The 23908-nt window shown below is 46.2% G+C and overlaps 1 protein-coding gene across 11 annotated transcripts in view; it reads left to right on the forward strand.

Annotated features, from left to right (window-relative positions):
• OGDH (oxoglutarate dehydrogenase) overlaps positions 1–23908 on the forward strand; it is a 133371-nt gene that overhangs the window by 18881 nt on the left and 90582 nt on the right. The window contains exon 1 of one of the 11 annotated variants that reach the window (XM_048829155.2): positions 22141–22224. The exons of the other annotated variants lie outside the window; for them this stretch is intronic. Coding sequence (XP_048685112.1) covers positions 22156–22224 — 69 coding nt within the window. The 5' untranslated portion in view covers positions 22141–22155. Of the gene's footprint in view, positions 1–22140; positions 22225–23908 lie in introns of those variants that run through there. 11 annotated transcript variants of the gene reach the window in all.

Consider the following 23908-nt stretch of genomic DNA (forward strand, 5'->3'; position numbering starts at 1 on the left):
ATCCAAGATATCTGCCGTTTCTTGAAGCTGCGGTGTTAAATGAGAATATCATGGCTTTCCTTGCATTTGTCTTCAGGACAATGACTTCCAGTTCTGGCACTAACAATCATAATGCAGCATCATCAATGTCATGTTGGTGGTTATTTAGTTGAGGGCCAGATGGCCATAAATCTAAGCTGCCATTTATCAGTGGCTTAGAAATCCCTCCTCCACCAACATCCCTAAATAGCCTCTTAAAATAAAAATATACTAACATGCACAGAGTACCCTTAGTCCAGTCCCAAGTGCTGCTGGACTGGTGGGGTAATGTATACTGTCAGCAGTATCTTAATTGGACCAAAAAGAACAGGATGTGAAATTTTGTCTCTTATGGGTCTGTTAACCATCAAACTCTTGCCTGCCCTTTGTGTGACCATAATATCGCTTTCTGTTTCTGTACCTTTTCTGGCAGCATTAGCTTAAGTAAACACTTGACAGGATGGATTTTTCAGTAGCTTTCTTACATGCCCCTTCCAAACATCTTGTTTTTCTGCTCTCTTCCTCTGATCTCGTTCTCACAAGTCTGACAGCAAGCTTCCTTTTGACTCTGGCAACAAGGAGTTAGCTTCCTTATCTGGTTTTCACTGTGTGCTGACACACCCAGTTATTGCAGTAATTGGTGTAGTGCATTTATTGTTCCACACAAGTACAAATTTTTCTACTAGCTTCTCCAGGAGCAAACAGGGCACTGATCCCTGTGTGCACTTGAGTGCATTAGTGTTAGTATACCCTGTCCATGGCGAAATCTTTCAGTAGGGTCACAACTTGATGTCATAGAATATTGGTGGGGAGGGGGTAACTATGGTTGAGGGAGCTCCAAACCTGTCCCCACAGGAACAATGGACAGCAGTGAAGCCCATAAAGCCTCTCCGGAATTAGCATTGCTCAGAGTGGGTGTTTTACCTTACTGAAAACAAGCCTGCTCTCTTTTCATAGTACTTTTGTTGTATGTTGCTTTAAGCAACCTAATGGATAGAGCAGGGCACAGGACTGGATTCAACTCCTTGCTCTGCCCCAGCTGCCTATATAACCTTGGACAAGTTATGTCCCCTCTGCCTCAGTTCCTCCACCTGTAAAATAGGGATAGTGAAAACACTCTGAGATCTTCTGATGAAAACAGGTAAGCTAGATCACTATTGAAGTAGAGGCTGCCATGTCAAGTAAGCGGCACCAGACCGGAAACAGAGGTTTCAGACTAGTGAATGTACCATTGTACATGTACCATCATGTAACATGAATGTACCTCCTGCTCTCCATATTATCTTTCTGCTTCTCAAGTGGCTGTGATAGTGGAACTAATGTCTGAGGCTTTATTGCACTCTGTGCTTGGATAGCTTTCTTCACTAAAATCAGCAGACATTGGGCACAGTTTTTACCCATCATTTCCAAGTTAGTGTCATTCTCTTGTGTCCTTTTCTCTGGCCTTGAGAAATCCCTTCTTGCCCTGCTCATATCCATTCACAATGCTGCTTTGGAAGACCTGCTGTAAAAATCACTTTCTGGCCTGTCTCTTTCATAGAATCATAGAATATAAGGGTTGGAAGGGACCCCAGAAGGTCATCTAGTCCAACCCCCTGCTCAAAGCAGGACCAATTCCCAGTTAAATCATCCCAGCCAGGGCTTTGTCAAGCCTGACCTTAAAAACCTCTAAGGAAGGAGATTCTACCACCTCCCCAGGTAACGCATTCCAGTGTTTCACCACCCTCATAGTGAAAAAGTTTTTCCTAATATCCAATCTAAACCTCCCCCACTGCAGCGTGAGACCATTACTCCTCGTACTGTCATCTGATACCATTGAGAACAGTCTAGAGCCATCCTCTTTGGAACCCCCTTTCAGGTAGTTGAAAACAGCTATCAAATCCCCCCTCATTCTTCTCTTCTGCAGGCTAAACAATCCCAGCTCCCTCAGCCTCTCCTCATAACTCATGTGTTCCAGACCCCTAATCATTTTTGTTGCCCTTCGCTGGACTCTCTCCAATTTATCCACATCCTTCTTGAAGTGTGGGGCCCAAAACTGGACACAGTACTCCAGATGAGGCCTCACCAATGTCGAATAGAGGGGAACGATCATGTCTCTCGATCTGCTCGCTATGCCCCTACTTATACATCCCAAAATGCCATTGGCCTTCTGTGACGAAGTGGGACTGTTCTTAATGTTTCCTCTGAATAGTGTGGGGGTGCCTCAGTTTCCCCTAGGCAGTTCTTAAGTATCTAGGTGGTGGGGTAAGGGTGTATGATCATTGCAGTGCCCTAGAGGGCATGTGTGTGCAGGAGTCTGGACACAGAGAATGGCCGACACCCTGTTTCCTGGCAACTGATGGCCTGGGCCCTTCCCCCCCTGCAAGGTGAGAGCTGAAGGGTTGGAGAACAAAGGAATCAGGTGACCTCCTGGCCCGGGAAAGGAACAAAGCCCAGAGGAGGAGGGGCTGGAGGGGTTTTTCAGTTTGGGGCTGGCTGGGACATGGAGTGAAGTGCAGACGTGGTTGTCTGGCTCACTGCCCCCCAAAATGGACCCAGCTGAGGGGTCCCGTTCTCTGCACCTGCAAGCTCTGTTTTAGACCATGTTCCTGTCGTCTAATAAACCTTCTGTTTTACTGGCTGGCTGAGAGTCACGTCTGACTGCGAAGTTGGGGTGCAGGACCCTCTGGCTTCCCCAGGAGCCCCGCCTGAGCGGACTCGCTGGGGGAAGCGCACGGAGGGGCAGAGGATGCTGAATGCTCCGAGGTCAGACCCAGGAAGGTGGAAGCTGTGTGAGCTGCGTGTCCTGAAGACAGGCTGCTCACAGGAAGGCGACTGCCCCAGAGTCCTGACTGGCTTCATGGGGAGCAGTTCCAGAGCATCGCCCAGGGACTCCGTGACACCTTCTTGGCAACAAGGGCACACTGCTGACTCATATACAGCTTCTCGTCCACTGTCACCCCTAGGTCCTTTTCCGCAGAACTGCTGCCTAGCCATTCGGTCCCTAGTCTGTAGCTGTGCATTGGGTTCTTCCGTCCTAAGTGCAGGACCCTGCACTTATCCTTATTGAACCTCATCAGATTTCTTTTGGCCCAATCCTCCAATTTGTCTAGGTCCTTCTGTATCCTATCCCTCCCCTGCAGCGTATCTACCACTCCTCCCAGTTTAGTATCATCCGCAAATTTGCTGAGAGTGCAATCCACACCATCCTCCAGATCATTTATGAAGATATTGAACAAAACCGGCCCCAGGACCGACCCTTGGGGCACTCCACTTGATACCGGCTGCCAACTAGACATGGAGCCATTGATCACTACCCGTTGAGCCCGACAATCTAGCCAGCTTTCTACCCACCTTGTAGTGCATTCATCCAGCCCATACTTCCTTAACTTGCTGACAAGAATACTGTGGGAGACCGTGTCAAAAGCTTTGCTAAAGTCAAGAAACAATACATCCACTGCTTTCCCTTCATCCACAGAACCAGTAATCTCATCATAGAAGGCGATTAGATTAGTCAGGCATGACCTTCCCTTGGTGAATCCATGCTGGCTGTTCCTGATCACTTTCCTCTCATGCAAGTGCTTCAGGATTGATTCTTTGAGGACCTGCTCCATGATTTTTCCAGGGACTGAAGTGAGGCTGACTGGCCTGTAGTTCCCAGGATCCTCCTTCTTCCCTTTTTTAAAGATTGGCACTACATTAGCCTTTTTCCAGTCATCCGGGACTTCCCCGGTTCGCCACGAGTTTTCAAAGATAATGGCCAATGGCTCTGCAATCACAGCCGCCAGTTCCTTCAGCACTCTCGGATGCAACTCGTCCGGCCCCATGGACTTGTGCACGTCCAGCTTTTCTAAAAAGTCCCTAACCACCTCTATCTCCACAGAGTGCTGGCCATCTCTTCCCCATTTTGTGATGCCCAGCGTAGCAGTCTGGGAGCTGACCTTGTTAGTGAAAACAGAGGCAAAAAAAGCATTGAGTACATTAGCTTTTTCCACATCCTCTGTCACTAGTTTGCCTCCCTCATTCAGTAAGGGGCCCACACATTCCTTGGCTTTCTTCTTGTTGCCAACATACCTGAAGAAACCCTTCTTGTTACTCTTGACATCTCTGGCTAGCTGCAGCTCCAGGTGCGATTTGGCCCTCCTGATAACATTCCTACATGCCCTAGCAATATTTTTATACTCTTCCCTGGTCATATGTCCAACCTTCCACTTCTTGTAAGCTTCTTTTTTATGTTTAAGATCCGCTAAGATTTCACCATTAAGCCAAGCTGGTCGCCTGCCATATTTACTATTCTTTCGACTCATCGGAATGGTTTGTCCCTGTAACCTCAACAGGGATTCCTTGAAATACAGCCAGCTCTCCTGGACTCCTTTCCCCTTCAAGTTAGTCCCCCAGGGGATCCTGGCCATCCGTTCCCTGAGGGAGTCGAAGTCTGCTTTCCTGAAGTCCAGGGTCCGTATCGTGCTGCTTACCTTTCTTCCCTGTGTCAGGATCCTGAACTCAACCAACTCATGGTCACTGCCTCCCAGATTCCCATCCACTTTTGCTTCCCCCACTAATTCTACCCGGTTTGTGAGCAGCAGGTCAAGAAAAGCGCCCCCCCTAGTTGGCTCCTCGAGCACTTGCGCCAGGAAATTGTCCCCTACGCTTTCCAAAAACTTCCTGGATTGTCTATGCACCGCTGTATTGCTCTCCCAGCAGATATCAGGAAAATTCAAGTCACCCATGAGAATCAGGGCATGCGATCCAGTAGCTTCCGTGAGCTGCCGGAAGAAAGCCTCATCTACCTCATCCCCCTGGTCCGGTGGTCTATAGCAGACTCCCACCACTTCATCACTCTTGTTGCACACACTTCTAAACTTAATCCAGAGACACTCAGGTTTTTCTGCAGTTTCGTACTGGAGCTCTGAGCAGTCATACTGCTCCCTTACATACAGTGCTACTCCCCCACCTTTCCTGCCCTGCCTGTCCTTCCTGAACAGTTTATAACCATCCATGACAGTACTCCAGTCATGTGAGTTATCCCACCAAGTCTCTGTTATTCCAATCACGTCATAGTTCCTTGACATCACCAGGACCTCCAGTTCTCCCTGCTTGTTTCCAAGGCTTTGTGCATTTGTATATAAGCACTTGAGATAACCTGTTGATCGCCCCTCATTCCCAGTATGAGGCAGGAGCCCTCCCCTCACAGACATTCCTGCCTGTGCTTCCTCCCGGTATCCCGCTTTCCCACTTACCTCAGGGCTTTGGTCTCCTTCCCCCGGTGAACCTAGTTTAAAGCCCTCCTCACTAGGTTAGCCAGCCTGCTCGCGAAGATGCTCTTCCCTCTCTTCGTTAAGTGGAGCCCGTCTCTGCCTAGCACTCCTTCTTGGAACACCATCCCATGGTCGAAGAATCCAAAGCCTTCTCTCCGACACCACCTGCGTAGCCATTCGTTGACTTCCACGATTCGACGCTCCCTACCTAGGCCTTTTCCTTCCACGGGGAGGATGGACGAGAACACCACTTGCACCTCCAACTCCTTTATCCTTCTTCCTAGAGCCACATAGTCCGCAGTGATCCGCTCAAGGTCTTTGACCACGTCAGCCCTCCACTGGTTCCCCTTTCTCCATCCCATCAAACATAAGCTACTTATCTTCACTTCCAAGGCCCTTTGCAGTCTATCCCTATCCTACCTATCATCTCACGTGCTAGTGAGGTGTTGACAGCTGCCTGTGCTCTGCCAATCATGGTAGCCTTCATTGTCCACTTGCTATTCTTTCAGACCAGCTCCTTTGTGCTTTTTCCCCATGCCTGGGAGGAGCTCCCCACAAACATTGGCGGAGCCAGCTCTTTGTCCTCCTTTATAGCTCTTCTCAGCCATGGTGCCTACAAAAAACTTGTCAGTGGTTAAGCACATGCTGTGCGGTGAGCATTGCCAAAGGTCCAGGGTAATCCCAGCCTTTGTGCATACGTTTGCATGGTCTTGGCAACAAATATAAACTTGCTCTGTCAGTTGATGTTTTTGAAACACTAAATGGGCTCTGGTGGTCTCTGACTATAGCGCTTTAATTTTCCCATTATGATTGTTGCTGTTTGTGTACTTGTATAGTGCCATTCAGTTTGAAGGCTTCCAAAGTGACTTAGGGGTTATGGGTTTATCTTTGGAATACTTTATTTAGTCTTTCCTGTGGTGGTTGTAATATCTGAGCACTTACACCTCCTTACCAGCTGGATATGTGAACTCAGCTGGCTCTAATATATTGTACTAGTTTATAACAGACCTTTTCTTAGTCCTACATCTCTTGTACACACAGCATGTAACATGATGGTCCAATGCTAATCACACTATCTCAGTTTTCGTACAAAGAACAAACTTTCACAGAATTTCCCCCAGGAGTTATAACTTGTGAAAACGGGTCCACAAAATGTACTCTTGTCATTTTGTTGAATAAAGTTAATGCTGATTGGGTTTTTTTTATTCCCCCATACATACAATCGCTCAAACTCTAACCCCTGAGTCATCTTATAATTCATTTAACCCACAAACTTGAAGCTAAACTTTGTGGGGAAGGTTTAAGCCAGGGTAAGTATTGGGATCTTCTGAGGCCTTTTCTAAATGGCTTTTGCACTGGGGTGTCAGGATTGTGCATCTCTCATATGCACATGCACACTATCGCCCCAATATAGTTAAAGCAGTTCATCCCCAAATGTGGAACCAGTTATACTCATAGGTTTCAGAGTAACAGCCGTGTTAGTCTGCATTCGCAAAAAGAAAAGGAGTACTTGTGGCACCTTAGAGACTAACCATTTATTTGAGCATGAGCTTTCGTGAGCTACAGCTCACTTCATCGGATGCATACCGTGGAAACTGCAGCAGACTTTATATACACACAGAGAACATGAAACAATACCTCCTCCCACCCCACTGTCCTGCTGGTAATAGCTTATCTAAAGTGATCATCAAGTTGGACCATTTCCAGCACAAATCCAGGTTTTCTCACCCTCCACCCCCCCACACACAAATTCACTCTCCTGCTGGTAATACTCATATAGCTTATTCCCCTTCCTATATGATGATAACTATACCAGTATAAGCATCCTGATACCAGTCAAAGTGCATCTATGCTGTGCAGGTTATATACTGGTTAGTTAAAGCAGTACAATTTTCTAGTATAGTGAAGGCTTTTGTGCCAGTGAGTGATCTGAATCTCCTCTCCTTCTATGTTTCTTTGAAAAGATGATTTATCCAGCTGTGCGGAGCCTGCTAACATAGCCCTGGAGTATTGGTTTAATACTTGCTTATTCCCCAGAGGCATGATCTTCTGCAACATTGTGCGTTTCCTTAGTGATCTCCCATCAAAGTCCTGAGCTGGGTAGACCCTGAATAGCTTCACATGTAAACTAAAGCAAATCTGTGACATGGTCACAAATGCCACTGTAAAAAGTCTTGTATAAATCCTGTTGCATGTGTGTGAGCAAAAGGTGCATCTCGAGTGCAGTGATCTGGTAACGCTCCAGTGCCTCCCTGATGCTCCCAGAGCAGACTTATTTCACTTAAACTTGCTTTCAGTGACCGGGCAAAAAATGTGTGTATCTATATCTAACGCATTGAATAGAATCTGCAACAGCCAAGGGCCTTGCACTGTACTATTTAACTTCTTAAGCCTAAAAAAGGTCAAACTAGCACAATTTAAGTGCAAATCTAACCTTGAGACCACTCTGTGTAATCCTTATCTCCCCTCTCTGCTCTTATTCATGTCCCGTATCCCTTGTCATATTTCCCTGTTACACCTAATGTAGGGCTAGTTTGTGGAGTTACCATGAGCTCCCAGTGGGGGATGGTACATAGACTGGACCAAGAATTGTATTGTAACTTGAAATCCTTGCTCAAGGGAGAGGTAAGCTGTGCCATCCTATACCTAGTTCTGTTTACTCCCATCCCCCTTTCGAGCTGACTTAGTTGTGCTGGCTGGTGTGTTGCAGTGAGCAAAGCAGTGCTCCCCACCTGCTCTCTACCCACAGCCAAGCCATGTGAGCAAACTGCATAGGGCAGGGAGGAGGTGTTTTTATGCACCTTACTCCCGTGCATCGGTATGTAGAGAGCTAGGGTACTTAGAAGGTCTTCAGTCTTTTTAGCTGGCGCTAGCTTCAGTCTTGACACTGTTAGTAACAAACACTTGGTTCTGCATCTAGGGCCTAGTTCTGTAATCTTTATTGCTGTAAAGGTTGCAGGATTGGTCCCCTAATGTGTAGTGTGATGTAGGAGGCCTGGTGGTGCCTTGCTTGAACTGTTAGCAAGGTTACACTAATACTTTCTGGCCAGGAGGTGGAGGGATTGGCTAGTGCTAGCCGGGGAAAACTACAACTCTTCCTGTATATATTATTGTTAGTTATAGCTGGGATACACCTGTTCTGAGCCTTGATTAATAAGTTTAACTTTTCACACTGTTACATTGAAATGAAATATCAGCTTGATCCTACGTTTCCATCAATCCAGTACTGTTCACGAGTAGGGCAAGCTCCATGTGAGAGAACTGCATTGCTGTGAGATGACCATATCTGTGGACGCATCCTTGCGTATAACTGAAGTTGCCTGGCCTGTTATCACGCAGTGTATCCCTAACGCCACTTGGAACTATTGACTATGGCACAGCAAGTAACTGAATTGTAACTGAATCTTGCAAAACCATATGGCATTTAATAAATATTTCCTTGCAATAGGATCTCTGAGTCTGCAGAAAGATGAAAGGAAAACAAAAGCCAGGTGATTCTTTTCAGGTTAATGTACAATGGCATGCAAAGAAGTAAGTCTCTGACTGCTTAGTTTGGAGCCATTGGGCCGAGAAGGCCAGCTGGCTTCCTGACTTTGAGGCGAGGACTAGAGAGTTCTATGTGAGTGCTCTGTATAATCTGTTAGGACTCAGCAGGGATTGGTGTGGGGGAGATGTTCTTGAAGGAAAACTTTAAATAAAAAAATCTGGTGTTGTAATATGTATGATTTTTAGAACATGAAGCTAGCCTTGAATTTTGGCTTAGTATTAAGAGCAAGATGCTGTATCATGTTTGCTCCTCCTGTCCCATGCAGTGAGTGTGCTCAGCAAATGACAGACAGCATATACCTTTGGAATCCCTAAGGCCTGGTCGAAACTTTCAAGTTTCACCCTCAACTATGTTTGGGGTGTGACTTTCTTTTTCCTCCCGATATAGCTATACCATACAAGACCTAGTGTAGACAGCTATACAAGTATAAAGATGGTTATCCCAGTATAGCTTATTCCCTCATGAAGCTTTTAAAGTCGCAGTTTAAATCTTAGCAAAGAGGGGAGAAGGTTGAATAATGCTTCTCTGTGTTCTCTGTCTTTTAAAAGATGTGCCCAACCTCTCTGGCTATTTTGTAAACCTTGTATTGTACATATCTGGCAGCTGCTCAACACGGCCTGATATGTCTGGCCTCTTGTTTGCCTGCTGAACATAATGGGTCCTATTTATGCCCCCAGCGTACGCCACAGACTTCACTGCAGTTCCACTAGGGATGAATATAGACCAGCGGGTGACCTTTTTACTCAGATATGTTAGCCGCACTGTGTGTGTGAGCACTGGGATTGCCTTACCCACATGCATGAAGGTTGGAAAAAGCAATTAGGCTGCTGTGATACCCTCAGGGTGAGAGCTATGGAAATAGCTACTATAACAGTAGTGCAGGAATTTCTGCATTCTTTGGGCGAGGGAGGAAATGTGGGGTGGGGGGGAGGGATTCCTTCCAGAAAAACAGTTTTTACTTTGAAATAGCATGAATTCCTGCTTGATGGCCTTTCTCCCCCCCAGACAGGAAATTGCTCCCTCTTCCTGGGAACTGTTCGCAGCAGTACTGGCTCCCAGACAGCATCTCTGCCTTTCCTCTAGAGAGGAAAGGGACCCAGGAGTACAGCCCTACCTCTGGGACCTTGGGAGGAGGGCTAGAGGAGGTAGAAATGAATGCTGTGTGCTGTTTGACTGTCTCTAAAGCCAGGCCACTAAAAGTCATCACATGATCCAGCTTCTTAAACACAACTTGCTTCAATGTTAAAGCCTCAGTTCTTTGTTCTCTGAGGATGATTTGAAAACACAAGTATGTGATCCAGTCACAATCTAGTGACTCATAGAATCATAGAATATCAGGGTTGGAAGGGACCCCAGAAGGTCATCTAGTCCAACCCCCTGCTCGAAGCAGGACCAATTCCCAGTTAAATCATCCCAGCCAGGGCTTTGTCAAGCCTGACCTTAAAAACCTCTAAGGAAGGAGATTCTACCACCTCCCTAGGTAACGCATTCCAGTGTTTCACCACCCTCTTAGTGAAAAAGTTTTTCCTAATATCCAATCTAAACCTCCCCCACTGCAACTTGAGACCATTACTCCTCGTTCTGTCATCCGCTACCACTGAGAACAGTCTAGAGCCATCCTCTTTGGAACCCCCTTTCAGGTAGTTGAAAGCAGCTATCAAATCCCCCCTCATTCTTCTCTTCTGCAGGCTAAACAATCCCAGCTCCCTCAGCCTCTCCTCATAACTCATGTGTTCCAGACCCCTAATCATTTTTGTTGCCCTTCGCTGGACTCTCTCCAATTTATCCACATCCTTCTTGTAGTGTGGGGCCCAAAACTGGACACAGTACTCCAGATGAGGCCTCACCAATGTCGAATAGAGGGGAACGATCACGTCCCTCGATCTGCTCGCTATGCCCCTACTTATACATCCCAAAATGCCATTGGCCTTCTTGTCAACAAGGGCACACTGCTGACTCGTATCCAGCTTCTTGTCCACTGTCACCCCAGGTCCTTTTCCGCAGAACTGCTGCCTAGCCATTCGGTCCCTAGTCTGTAGCTGTGCATTGGGTTCTTCTGTCCTAAGTGCAGGACCCTGCACTTATCCTTATTGAACCTCATCAGATTTCTTTTGGCCCAATCCTCCAATTTGTCTAGGTCCTTCTGTATCCTATCCCTCCCCTGCAGCGTATCTACCACTCCTCCCAGTTTAGTATCATCCGCAAATTTGCTGAGAGTGCAATCCACACCATCCTCCAGATCATTTATGAAGATATTGAACAAAACCGGCCCCAGGACCGACCCTTGGGGCACTCCACTTGATACCGGCTGCCAACTAGACATGGAGCCATTGATCACTACCCGTTGAGCCCGACAATCTAGCCAGCTTTCTACCCACCTTATAGTGCATTCATCCAGCCCATACTTCCTTAACTTGCTGACAAGAATACTGTGGGAGACCGTGTCAAAAGCTTTGCTAAAGTCAAGAAACAATACATCCACTGCTTTCCCTTCATCCACAGAACCAGTAATCTCATCATAAAAGGCGATTAGATTAGTCAGGCATGACCTTCCCTTGGTGAATCCATGCTGGCTGTTCCTGATCACTTTCCTCTCATGCAAGTGCTTCAGGATTGATTCTTTGAGGACCTGCTCCATGATTTTTCCAGGGACTGAAGTGAGGCTGACTGGCCTGTAGTTCCCAGGATCCTCCTTCTTCCCTTTTTTAAAGATTGGCACTACATTAGCCTTTTTCCAGTCATCCGGGACTTCCCCGGTTCGCCACGAGTTTTCAAAGTTTTCATCTTTCTTCAAACCATCTTTCTTCAAACCATTTTCCAGCATTATAACAGTTAATTCTGGGACCAAGAGAAACAGAAAATTACATGCCACCCTTTGCTCCCCCCACAAAAAAAGCAGGAACAATTAGCTAAACTGTCTCTAGAGGCTAGACTGTTTCCTTCAGTAATCTTCTCTTGGGCAGCAAGTCTGAAGTATAGGTATTTGCAAGTCCTATCTGGGTCCATGTGCATCCATCCTTTTGTTCAGCAACGCTGTCAAGCAGTTATAAATGACCGCAAAGATTTTTAGCTGAAGCTGGAAGACTAGGCAGAAGTTCAGTATAGACCCCAGCTGAGTGTTCCAGCTATGGGAGAGTGATGTGTAAATCTCTGGATTTGTGTGCCTGGTTTATCTGATGGGAATGGGAACTTGGGTGTCAAGGCAAAAGGGAGCTGAGTTTGCCAGTAGTAAATTATGTAAAGTTTCTGGGCTAGCATCCATGCTTGAAACGTGTCTAGTTGTTTATAGTGCAAAGTACAGTACACACGTTTGGGTAAACTGAGGTGATAAATGATTCCCTTCATGGTCATACTGAAGACAGGCTTTGTTGCAATATGTTTTGCAGAATTCACAAGATCTGTCAGTGTACAAGGTCTCATCTCAAAAGTCTTTCTGGCATGACTCAAACAGACTTGTTTGGCTGACACTGCCCTTTACAATCAAATGAAGTTGTGATGATGAAAGCTAAGGATCCCAGCTTTTCAATGTGCTGGACCTTTTAACCCTTGATCTCCTAAACGATCAGACCAAGACAGTCGATGGCCATCGAGGTCTCTAGGTGGTCATTGGTTCATAAGTCTACCAGTGCATGTTTTGCTCCGATCAGAGTAACTTTCATATCCTACCCGTTGGTCGTCTGGCTTCTCTTGAACAAGATGTGACTGACTAGCAAACACTTAATTCCCGACAGCTGTGATGATACAAGGTCTGTGTTTCTCTGTAGATCAGGTATGAGAGCGGTCAGCCATGGACAGCTGGGAATCAGATTGTTGAGGAGACCATTTGAAAGAAAACAGAGGTCAGTAACAGTGGCCTTCACTGACTGTAGCAGAGAAAGATGCACTTCCCCTTACATGTTACACATGGGCTGTTTGAGATGGATCCAACTCTGTGTGGTTCAGTGGTTCCTAATCACCAATCTAGATTTTAATACTTTGCCTGTTTTGTGGTATCTGGGCCTGGGGAATGATACCTGGCCTAGTACTGATTGTGTCCCAGTGACTGGCACTGACTTTGTCCTGTCCTTTAGTGAGCCTCTGTATAGCGCCTGTGTGCTGCCAGTCTGCCACATTCCATGGGCACCGAAACCCACAGTGGAGTGTGAGCTCTTTCCAATCAGAGCTGTCACTCATTGGGAGAGTGTGTGGAGTTGTCTGGATGCTGCTTGGTGAGATGTTGCTGAGCAACTGGGCTAGTAAGGGACCCGCTTATAAATTTGTATTTGTGACGTGAGTTTAGTTCAAACGATCCACAACCACAAAATGGTACATTATTCTCGTTATGAGAATATTCATGTTTATATCTGTCTTGTAAATTTAATTGTATTTAGCTGTTGACTCTCCCAAGGCTATAAAATGGTACTTGTGGCTTGGTGGCCCAGTGGGGGAAGGTACAACATGGCTCCCAGCGCTCGGAGCCTGTCTACACTAGCGCTTTAAAGTGTTCAGACTTGCTGCGCTCAAGGGGGTGATTTTTTTCACCCCCCTGAGCCAGCAAGTTAGAACACTAAAATGTAAGTGTAGACATACCCTAAGCCTCTCTCACTAAAACCAGCCAAAATCTGATCCAGTAGTTACTGAAAGGGAAAGACGACATTCTGTGTGCGCACTGTGGAAGTGTCTGTAATGACTCCCTAGTTAATGTTGTGTTGTGACTTGCTTTCCAAGCAGAACTAACCTCCCTCTCTCATACCAATAGTTGAAGTTAGTTTCCAAGCTTGACACCATAACCCTGTGAAGCACAACTGAAACTTTCTATAATGCTTTGCCAAGATATTATCATATAAAGGGCTTCCTAACACTGCTGTTCTTGTCCTCTGAGCACAGACTCGGCAGTGCCTGGGTGCAGGCATCTTAGTCCCCCGACGCTGCAGCCTTGACTCTGACACGTCCAGCAACAGCAGTGCTAGTGGAGCGTCTCAGCATTGGCGCCTTAAGGGCTCCACTGGCAGCAGTGTCAGGAGAGTCCTTTCTGCATGATGCAGAGAAACTGAGCCCCTGTCAATACCCAAAATCTCTTCTCCGCCACCTGCCACCACACCGCTTCCCCCTAACACTCCTGCTCACTACCACCACCCTGTCGTGTTTCCACTGGCACACTATGCAGCAGCTCTCTCGAGAGCCAAGACGGGGCGAGCAGCTGCGTAGGTGGAGTAGGGTTTTTGTAAGGGGAAACCCAGGCGAAGGGGGTGCATTCGGCTTTATGGAGTCAGTGGTGTGGGGAAGGGATGATCAAGGATGTGCGGAAGAGGTATGGAGGAGCAGGGCTGTGTAGGGGGAGCACTGCCAGAAGGTGGGGCTTCAGCTGGAAGGAAAGAAGTGAAAGGGAGAGGAGCTATGTTTTTATATTCTTAATAAGGTGTTCTCAAAGGGCTCCACACTCTCTGGTTATTAGGAAGGCTTTTGGGGAGGTCTGTGACATTTTTGAGAGTAACTAACTCTGCCATGCTTCTAAAGCATGAAAAGCAAAAACTGAAATAACTAATTCAGGTAAAATAAAAATGTCCAGACTTCCAGATGTTTAGATGTATAATGTTCTCTTGACTTGTGGTAGCTACATCTAACTTACCCTTAATGCTCAATATTAAGGGTTCTGGTGTCGTTATGAATAAACAAGCTCTCAAACCTGGGAATGGGCAAAGGAAGAGGTATTTGGAGGGAGTACAGTATCTCCTAGGAGCTTTGTCTGTAATTCCAGTAAAGCAAGTGTGTATCAGAATTGCTCTGGGCTGAGTTAGCCAAAACAAATAAGAGCAGAAGGGAAAGAACAAGGAGTTTTGGCAATAATTGTCTTGTGTACCATCTTCCTCAGGTGCACAGATCTTCTGTTTGTCAAGGTGGGTGCTGCTCAAAAAGCTAGAGCATTCATGCAAACCAGTTCTTCCCACCAGTCTCTTGTAGTAGCAAGGTTTAGAATTGCATTTATCTTCATTCATTTGAGCAATGCTTGGAACACGGTCATGAGTACAAAGGAAGGTCAGAGGGAGGGAAACCTGATTAGAGTAATTGCATGCTGCAATTGACCTTCAGCATTTGCTGAAGTAAAAGTCAAAGTACATCGTCCTATGATAAGCCAAGATAGCATTTGGGAGGAGGATATTTAGTCATTTTCAAAAACATCTGTGCAGTATAAAGGTTTCCAAAGGGCAGACCAAATGTAGCCCCCAGACTCCATTAATCCTCACAGTGGAGGTAAGGCTCCATGTTCTCAAATCTCCTGGTTTTACTGGCTGTGCCAAAGTTGGAAGCAACACAACAATCATCAACTTCTATAACTTCGTTTATAACCCCAACTTCAAATACATTAAATTAGCAGCCCTCAGTGAGGGCAAAGCCTGTGGTAAGTTTGAAATGTTTGGGAGTTATCCAGTGTGATAAAGTACCTGGAAAAACATATCTGAGTGTGTACCACAGTTTGAAAATGGCTGAATGAAATTTTGTCTAATTTACTTTACTTTCAGCCTAATGAGTAACCTGAAGGCTCAGGCACCAGGGGCTAGTGATGACCGTAACTGTGGTGGTGTCATGTGGACTAGGCTATAGGTAGGGCTCTTTGTTTTCAGTTTCTATTTAATTTTTCCCAGAAATTCATCAGTGTTTATTACCGTAACAACAAAAACAGGTGAAAATCCGTGCAAAAAGCTAGTAATAATTTTTCTGGGTAAATATCCGGGTTTATTTTGGTAGATGGAAAGACGGGGAAAAAAGTATTCAGTAGATTGCTTTGAATTCCGTTCGTCAGTGTGGTTTGCTGCAGAACTAAAACAGAACTCAAAACACGGTGCCACCTCTGAGTTTAAGACGACAGTATATCTCTAATCACCAAATAAAACTTTTCATTTGAATAAACAGTTGACTGTTATGGACTAATAGTTCTGTGTCTACAAGTATGTACATACACTCAACTTCATCCTTTTCTCCTGTTTTTGTGTTTTAAAACTTTTGACTATTTCCTTGTTCTGAAACATTGTGATACAGATTTTCATTTTCTTCCTATTTTAGTGTCAGATCTTTAAATCGTTATCTGCTAACAGCTGGAAATGTGTATGTGGTGGGCATGAGATTCATCAGTACGTTTAGATGCACACACACTTCAGAATTTGCCTGCGTGCCTGTTTGTGTATCTTCTAGACTAACAAATAGCCTTACTTCAACAGACAGCTTTGCATATACCCACAGACTAAAGTATTTTCATAATAAAGCAAGTTATTTTTTATATATTTGAATGATACAAAAGTAAGGTGAAAATCAGAAAAAAATGAATAATTTTGTAAAACCTGGGAATTTTTCAATAAAAACCCGTTTAAACTGAGAAGGGGCTTAGCTATAAGTAAAGCTACGTTTTTTGTCACAGAGATCACAGAAGTCACAGAATCCGTGACTTCCAAAGACCTCTGTGACTTCAGCCAGCGGTGGTTGGGAGCTGCAGGGTCCCACCGCCACCCACAGCGACTGGGAGCTGTGGGGTACCCTGGCTGCCCACAGTGGAGCCCCGAAGCTACAAGCTGCTGTGGGGGACCCTGGACCTCAGCCCCCACAGGTGGTGGGGGGCCCTGGAGATCTGAGCTGGCCCTCGCTGCTGCTTAACAGCTCCCCATTTTGTCATGAATTTTTTTAGTAAGTCAGGGACAGGTCACAGGCTTCTGTGAATTTTTCTTTATTGTCCCTGACCTGTCCGTGACTTTTACTAAAAAATATCCTTGACAAAAATCTTAGCCGTAGTTATAAGTGACCATTGGTGAACTTGTCAAGTGAAGAGTGTGTTGGAAGAGAATCAACCAGCATGTTTCAGGATGCATACTGACCCCACACAGGATAGCCTAGCTCTTCTCTCCTCCCCGACCCCAAAAGAATGTAATACTGTGTGTTTAGTTGAGTTGCATTGGTTTCCCCTACTTTTGAATCATCAGGTGCTAGAAACTGGATGAGATGGGCTGTTGGTTTGGAAGAAACAGGATGGCACTATTGCTGAAATGGGTGCATTGTTAGTACTTCTGGTTGTATTCAGCTGTAGCCCATCAAAGAGATATTTGTGCCTTATTTTGATGGTGAATATAACTCCTTGTTGCAGGATTTAATACCCTTTCTAAAAGACTGTTTTGGTGCTGAAAGACCTGTATGAGATGGAGAGAGATCCTTATAGTTGAACAAAAAGATTCCTCATGCGGAAGAACCGAGATTCAGTGTGATCTCTGAGGGCTTTTCATAGAATCCTAGAATATCAGGGTTGGAAGGGACCTCAGGAAGTCATCTAGTCCGACCCCCTGCTCAAAGCAGGACCTTCGGGAGGGAGGGACAGCTCAGTGTTTTGAGCATTGGCCTGCTAAACCCAGGGTTGTGAGTTCCCTCCTTGAGAGGGCTATTTAGGGATCTGGGGCAAAAATTGGGGATTGGCCCTGCTTTGAGCAGGGGGTTGGACTAGATGACCTCCTGAGGTCCCTTCCAACCCTGATATTCTAGGATTCTGTGATTCAATCCCCAGTTTTTGCCCCAGATCCCTAAGTGGCCTCCTCAAGGATTGAACTCTCAACCCTGGGTTTAGCAGGCCAATGCTCAAACCACTGAGCTATTTGTTGACCTCCCCTACTTGTTTCATTTTATTTCTCATACTGCTAGCATTTGTTTGAACACAGTAATTTGTGGTGGTCTGTCACTGAACAGCTGTTGCTTAGTTAGGCGAGGAAAAGAACAGGTGGAGCACTGCTGGGCTCTTGGTCCTGCATATGATACATGGAGAGCAAAAATTACTTTCTGCATTTTGTTTGAGGAAGAAACTACTGCTTTTGTGTGTTGTAACCCTTGTTTTGCGTAGTAGATGAAGCAAGGGACTGAGACTTGGGGTTCTATTCCCTGCTGGGTGACCTTGGGCAAGTCGTGAACTCTGTCCCTCAGTTCCCCCCCTGTAAAATAGGGATAATGTTGCTGACCTTCCCTGAGGTGCTTTAAGATCTATGATGAAAAAGCAATATCTAAGAGCTAATAATGTTAGAGTGCCAGATTGGGGTGGTGGAGGGTGTTTAAGTTGCTCATATCTGCCTATGTGGTGGTTCTCCTAATCTCTGAGCCCCTGAATGGGAAGATCAATTTGACATCCCATGTCTGAGACCCAGCAATTGGGAACTCCGCCTTAAACCTGACAAAAGCCAAAGCCTCCCGAGTCTTCATCCTGCTCTGAGTCCCACATTTAAATCTGTCTTGAGAAATCTGGCAGCTGCACAGGATACTGTCAGCTGAGGAGGAAATCTCTCTGGTGCAGTCTCCCCATTTCTCAGTTCCCTTCCCAGACCTTTCTTTGGTCTCGAAATTCAGGCTTTTCTAATCTGTAGGAAAGCAAAGCACAGAGACAAACTCCCTTCCATCAAAAGCAGCATTAATTATCTCTTCAGATTCCATCATTATAATGTCTGAGCCATTGTGATGTCTATCACAATATCCAGCAGGATAGTGAGTTTGTGTGTGTGGTTTTTGGGAGGGGGGTGAGGGGGTGAGAGAACCTGGATTTGTGCAGGAAATGGCCCAACTTGATTATCATGCACATTGTGTAAAGAGTTGTCACTTTGGATGGGCTATCACCAGCAGGAGAGTGAATTTGTGTGAGGGGGTGGAGGGTGAGAAAACCTGGATTTGTGCTGGAAATGGCCCAACCTGATGATCACTTTAGATAAGCTATTACCAGCAGAACAGTGGGGTGGGAGGAGGTATTGTTTCATATTCTCTGTGTGTATATAAAGTCTGCTGCAGTTTCCACGGTATGCATCCGATGAAGTGAGCTGTAGCTCACGAAAGCTCATGCTCAAATAAATTGGTTGGTCTCTAAGGTGCCACAAGTACTCCTTTTCTTTTTGCAAATACAGACTAACACGGCTGTTACTCTGAAACCTAAAAGAATCCTGCAGCTTTCCACAGCATTGCTGTGATGAAGACAAGTATTGACTAAATGTGTTGCTTTGTTTCAGAATCCCTGTACCTAGCACTGCTTTGACAAGTAGCTGTCAGGCCAGAGTGAGGCTTATCAGGACAGGTATGGAAAACAGACATGGGTATTAGACTGCTAGAGTTCATCAGATTTTTATAGCACCATGACTTTTAAATCCAAAGAAAAGAAATGGGTAGGGTATATGTTTCTGCTCAGTCATAGAATCATAGAATATCAGGGTTGGAAGGGACCTCAGGAGGTCATCTAGTCCAACCCCCTGCTCAAAGCAAGATCAATCCCCAACTAAAGCATCCCAGCCAGGGCTTTGTCAAGCCTGACCTTAAACTTCTAAGGAAGGAGATTCCACCACCTCCCTACGTAACGCATTCCAGTCAGCATTTCAGACCCAGACTAGTGTGTGGCTAATTTGGTATTGTTCCACATTAGTTACTGGAAGTGTCAGAATGGGCACTGTGGCACAAAGGGTCCCTCAGAAAAGCCTTGATTTAAGAATCTTTCTCTGTCTAATAGCCCTATCTTCTTTTGACCATGGGTCCCTTTTTTATGTCATGGTTAGTCTGATGCCTGATTAACATGATTAAAATACAGAGAGCTCTTTGGCGCCAGGACCAATAAGTGAATTTTTAAAAACCACGGCTTATTTTCCTGCATTATGACCTCTTTCTAAATGTGTCACCTTGTGGAGCCATGTGAATGGTAGTCTGTAAAATCAGAACGGCTGGAAATAGCTTCCCATTACCATGTGAGCAGAGGAGAGCTCTTGCAGTGCTGGCAGAACACCAGTCCCTGGAAAACACCTGCTAGCAGAGAAAAGACTATTCTGCTTTCTGCAGAGCTTGGATGTATGTGTGTTCTGGCTTTCAGTAGTACTTGCTATTTCCTGACACCTGTAAACTCAGTTTTTTCTGACGCTTGAACAGAAAAGGCACTGAAATGGATCTGAAAGCCATCCTAGTATTAGCCAAAATTATGTTCAGTGCTTTAAGTGCTGCTGTGGATACGATGTAGTCCTATAAAAGTTACTGCATGTTGTAGCAAGGTCTGCGTGGTAGCATTCACATCTCCTTTTGGAACCTGACCTTTAGTGTTGCCCTCCTCTCTCTCTCCTTTCATTTGAGGATTAATTTCAAAGCTCTTCAAAAACTTCTCACAAAGACCCCATCTGCGGGTAGATACTATATATGTTTCAGAGGTGAAGAGAGTAAATCACAGAGAAGGGAAGTGACTAGCCCGTGGTAACACAGCCCAACACAGTCAGTGTAGTGTCAGCAAAGGGGCCCAGAACTCATGACCCCCACACGGTAGCCATGAGACTGTATTTTCTAAGAATAGCAAGAGCTAACATTACGGAACGATTTCTTAGTTCTTCCCTTTTATCTTAGAGGAGTTTCTTCCTCAGATAGCTGGTCCCATTCACCACTAAGTCTGCAGGTAGACAGTTTATAAACTTCCCGCCGTTGTTAATACTGGTTCATAGACTTCAAGGCCAGAAGAGACCATTATGCACATGTAGTCTGTTCAGTTTAGCACTCCCAGTGTTGCTAACACCAGTTAACATGGACAGGCCACCAGTTGCTGCACATGGTTTGTTAACAGTGTGTCTAATGGCTAATCAATATGAGGCTCAAAATGCTGGGAGAAGCCTGTCTACACTGCAGAAAAGTGGGCTGTGTTGGTTCTGAATAAGCCATATACAACTTGGGACAGTTGGAAGGTAGGAATTTGAGTTTGTCGTGTAAACGAACAAAGGGCCATCCATTAAGACCAGCTTTTGGTCACTCCTCTGTAAAATACAGATATGCTTGCAATAACTTTGTGATACAGTCACCCTCAGCCATTAGTTTGGTTTTCTTTCTAGCATAGGGTGTGAGGGCGAGTATTTAAATTAATGCATGAATGCTGCCTGCCTTTAAAAGTAACAAAACCATTTGAACAGAAACTTAACAGTCCGAGTGGGGCAAAGAGCGACACTAGAAAATGGGACCTCCTCTGGCTTCTAGGTGACTGGTTCAAAGCACACTAGTGACCAAAGCCCTCATGAATGGATGGCTCTTTGTTGGCTGTTGTAAAACAAGTTGCCCTTCCTACCATGCAACTGTCCCAAATTGCATTTGGCCTTATATCTAGGTACCTGTGTGGCCTACTTCCCTGCAGTATCTGAGTGCATCATTAGCAACCTGCAAAGAGAGAACTAGGATTAGATGTGTCATGCAGGCCCACCTATCCCTTCACTCTTAGGGTATGTCGACACTACGAAATTAGGTCGAATTTATAAAAGTCGAGTTATTAGCGGTTTTATACAGTCAGGTCATTCCCTTCTTTAAGTTTTGTCTAATGAAGATTCAGTCCTGCCTGGAATAGTGGCAGAGGGATAGCATTGGCCTGCTAAACCCAGGGTTGTGAGTTCAATCCTTGAGGGGGCCATTCTGCCTCAGGCTGCTCTCCCAGCCAGCAGCACCACAAGCACCCAGGAGACGATGACAGCTAGCAGTCGTACTGCACTGTCTGCTGCCAGCCTACCCCTTGCTCCCCCCTCCCTCCCTCCCTGAAAGCAATGGCCAACAATCGTTTCGTGCCTTTTTCCGTGCAGGCGCCATATTGCTGTCAGCATCGTCATCCACCCACCGCTTCCGCTGCCACTCTGCTCTCCTGCAGACGCCATACCACGGCAAACATGGAGCCCACTCAGATCACCGCGGCAGTTGTGACCGTTCTAAACACCATGCGCATTATCCAGCAGTATATCCAGAACCAGAACCTGCAAAAGCAGGCGAGCATGTGACAGCAGCGTGGTGAGGAGTGTGGTGCGGAAATGGACACAGACTTCTCTCAAAGTACGGGCCCCGGCAGTTTGGCCATCCTGGTGGCAGTGGGGCAGGCTCATGCTGTGGAACGCTGATTCTGAGCCTAGGAAACAAGCACAGACTGGTGGGACCGCATAGTATTGCAGGTCTGGGATGATTCCCAATGACCGCAAAACTTTCGCATGCGTAAGGGCACTTCCATGGAACTTTGTGACTTGCTTTCCCCTGCCCTGAAGCGCAAGAATACCAAGATGAGAGCAGCCTTCACAGTTCACAAGCAAGTGGCGATAGCCCTCTGGAAGCATGCAATGCCAGACAGCTACCGGTCAGTCGGGAATCAATTTGGAGTGGGCAAATCTACTGTGGGAGCTGGTGTGACGCAAGTAGCCAACGCGGTCCCTGAGCTGCTGCTAACAAGGGTAGTGACTCTGGGAAATGTGCAGGTCATAGTGGATGGCTTTGCTGCAATGGGATTCCCTAACTGTGGTGGGGCGATGGACAGAACGCATATCCCTATCTTGGGACCGGACCACCAAGGCAGCCAATACATAAACCGAAAGGGGTACTTTTTCAATGGTGCTGCAAGCGCTGGTGGAGCACAAGGGATGTTTCACCAACATCAACGTGGGAAGGCCGGGAAAGGTACATGACACTCGCACTTTTCTGGTCTTTGGGAACGGCTGCAGCAAGGGACTTACTTTCCAGAACAGAAAATAACTGTTGGGGATGTTGAAATGCCTATAGTTATCCTTGGGGACCCAGCCTACGCCTTAATGCGATGGCTCATGAAGCCATACACAGGCACCCTGGACAGTAGTCAGGAGCTGTTCAACTATCATAGAATATCAGGATTGGAAGGGACCTCAGGAGGTCATCTAGTCCAACCCCCTGCTCAAAGTAGGACCGATCCCCAATTAAATCATCCCAGCCAGGGCTTTGTCAAGCCTGACCTTAAAAACTTCTAAGGAAGGGGATTCCACCACCTCCCTAGGTAACGCATTCCAGTGTTTCACCACCGTCCTAGTGAAAAAGTTTTTCCTAATATCCAACCTAAATCTCCCCCACTGCAACTTGAGACCATTACTCCTTGTTCTGTCATGTACCACCACTGAGAACAGTCTAGATCCATCCTCTTTGGAACCCCCTTTCAGGTAGTTGAAAGCAGCTATCAAATCCCCCCTCATTCTTCTCTTCCGTAGACTAAACATCCCCAGTTCCCTCAGCCTCTCCTCATAAGTAATGTGTTCCAGTCCCCTAATCATTTTTGTTGCCCTCTGCTGAACTCTTTCCAATTTTTCCACATCCTTCTTGTAGTGTGGGGCCCAAAACTGGACACATTACTCCAGATGAGGCCTCACCAATGTTGAATAGAGGGGAACGATCACGTCCCTCCATCTGCTGGCAATGCCCCTACTTATAGATCCCAAAATGCCATTGGCCTTCTTGGCAACAAGGGCACACTGTTGACTCATATCCAGCTTCTTGTCCACTGTCACCCCAGGTCCTTTTCTGCAGAACTGCTGCCGAGCCATTCGGTCCCTAGTCTGTAGCGGTGCATTGGATTCTTCCATCCTAAGTGCAGGACTCTGCACTTGTCCTTGTTGAACCTCATCAGATTTCTTTTGGCCCAATCCTCCAATTTGTCTAGGTCCCTCTGTATTCTATCCCTACCCACCAGCGTATCTACCACTCCTCTCAGTTTAGTGTCAGCTATAAGCTGAGCAAATGCAGAATGGTGGTAGAATGTGCATTTGGACATTTAAAAGTGCGCTGGTGCAGTTTACTGACTCAGCTAGACCTCAGCGAAACCCGTATTCCCATCGTTATTACTGCTTGCTGTGTGCTCCACAATATCTGTGAGAGTAAGGGGGAGACGTTTATGGTGGGGTGGGAGGTTGAGGCAAATCACCTGGTCGCTGGTTACGCACAGCCAGACACCAGGGCTGTTAGAAGAGCACAGGAGGGCGTGCTGTGCATCAGAGAAGCTTTGAAAGCCAGTTTTATGACTTGCCAGGCTATGGTGTGACAATTGTGTTCGTTTCTCCTTGATGAAAACCGACCCCCTTGGTTCCCTCTGCTTCCCTGTAAGCCAACCGCCCTCCCCTCCCCACTTTGATTACAGCTTGCAGAGGCAATAAAGTCATTGTTTCAAATTCATGCATTTTTTATTAATTCATCACACAAATGGGGGGATAACTGCCAAGGTAGCCTGGGTGGGGTGGGGTGGTACTTGATCCAGGGTGAGAAACAGTTCCTGGCTGTTGGGGGGGAAAACAGTTTCTCCGCTCGCTTGCTTGCTGTGCTTCAAGCTCCTCCTCCTCCTCAT

Source organism: Caretta caretta, chromosome 26 (genome assembly GCF_965140235.1).
Source record: "Caretta caretta isolate rCarCar2 chromosome 26, rCarCar1.hap1, whole genome shotgun sequence".
Lineage (NCBI taxonomy): Eukaryota > Metazoa > Chordata > Testudines > Cheloniidae > Caretta > Caretta caretta.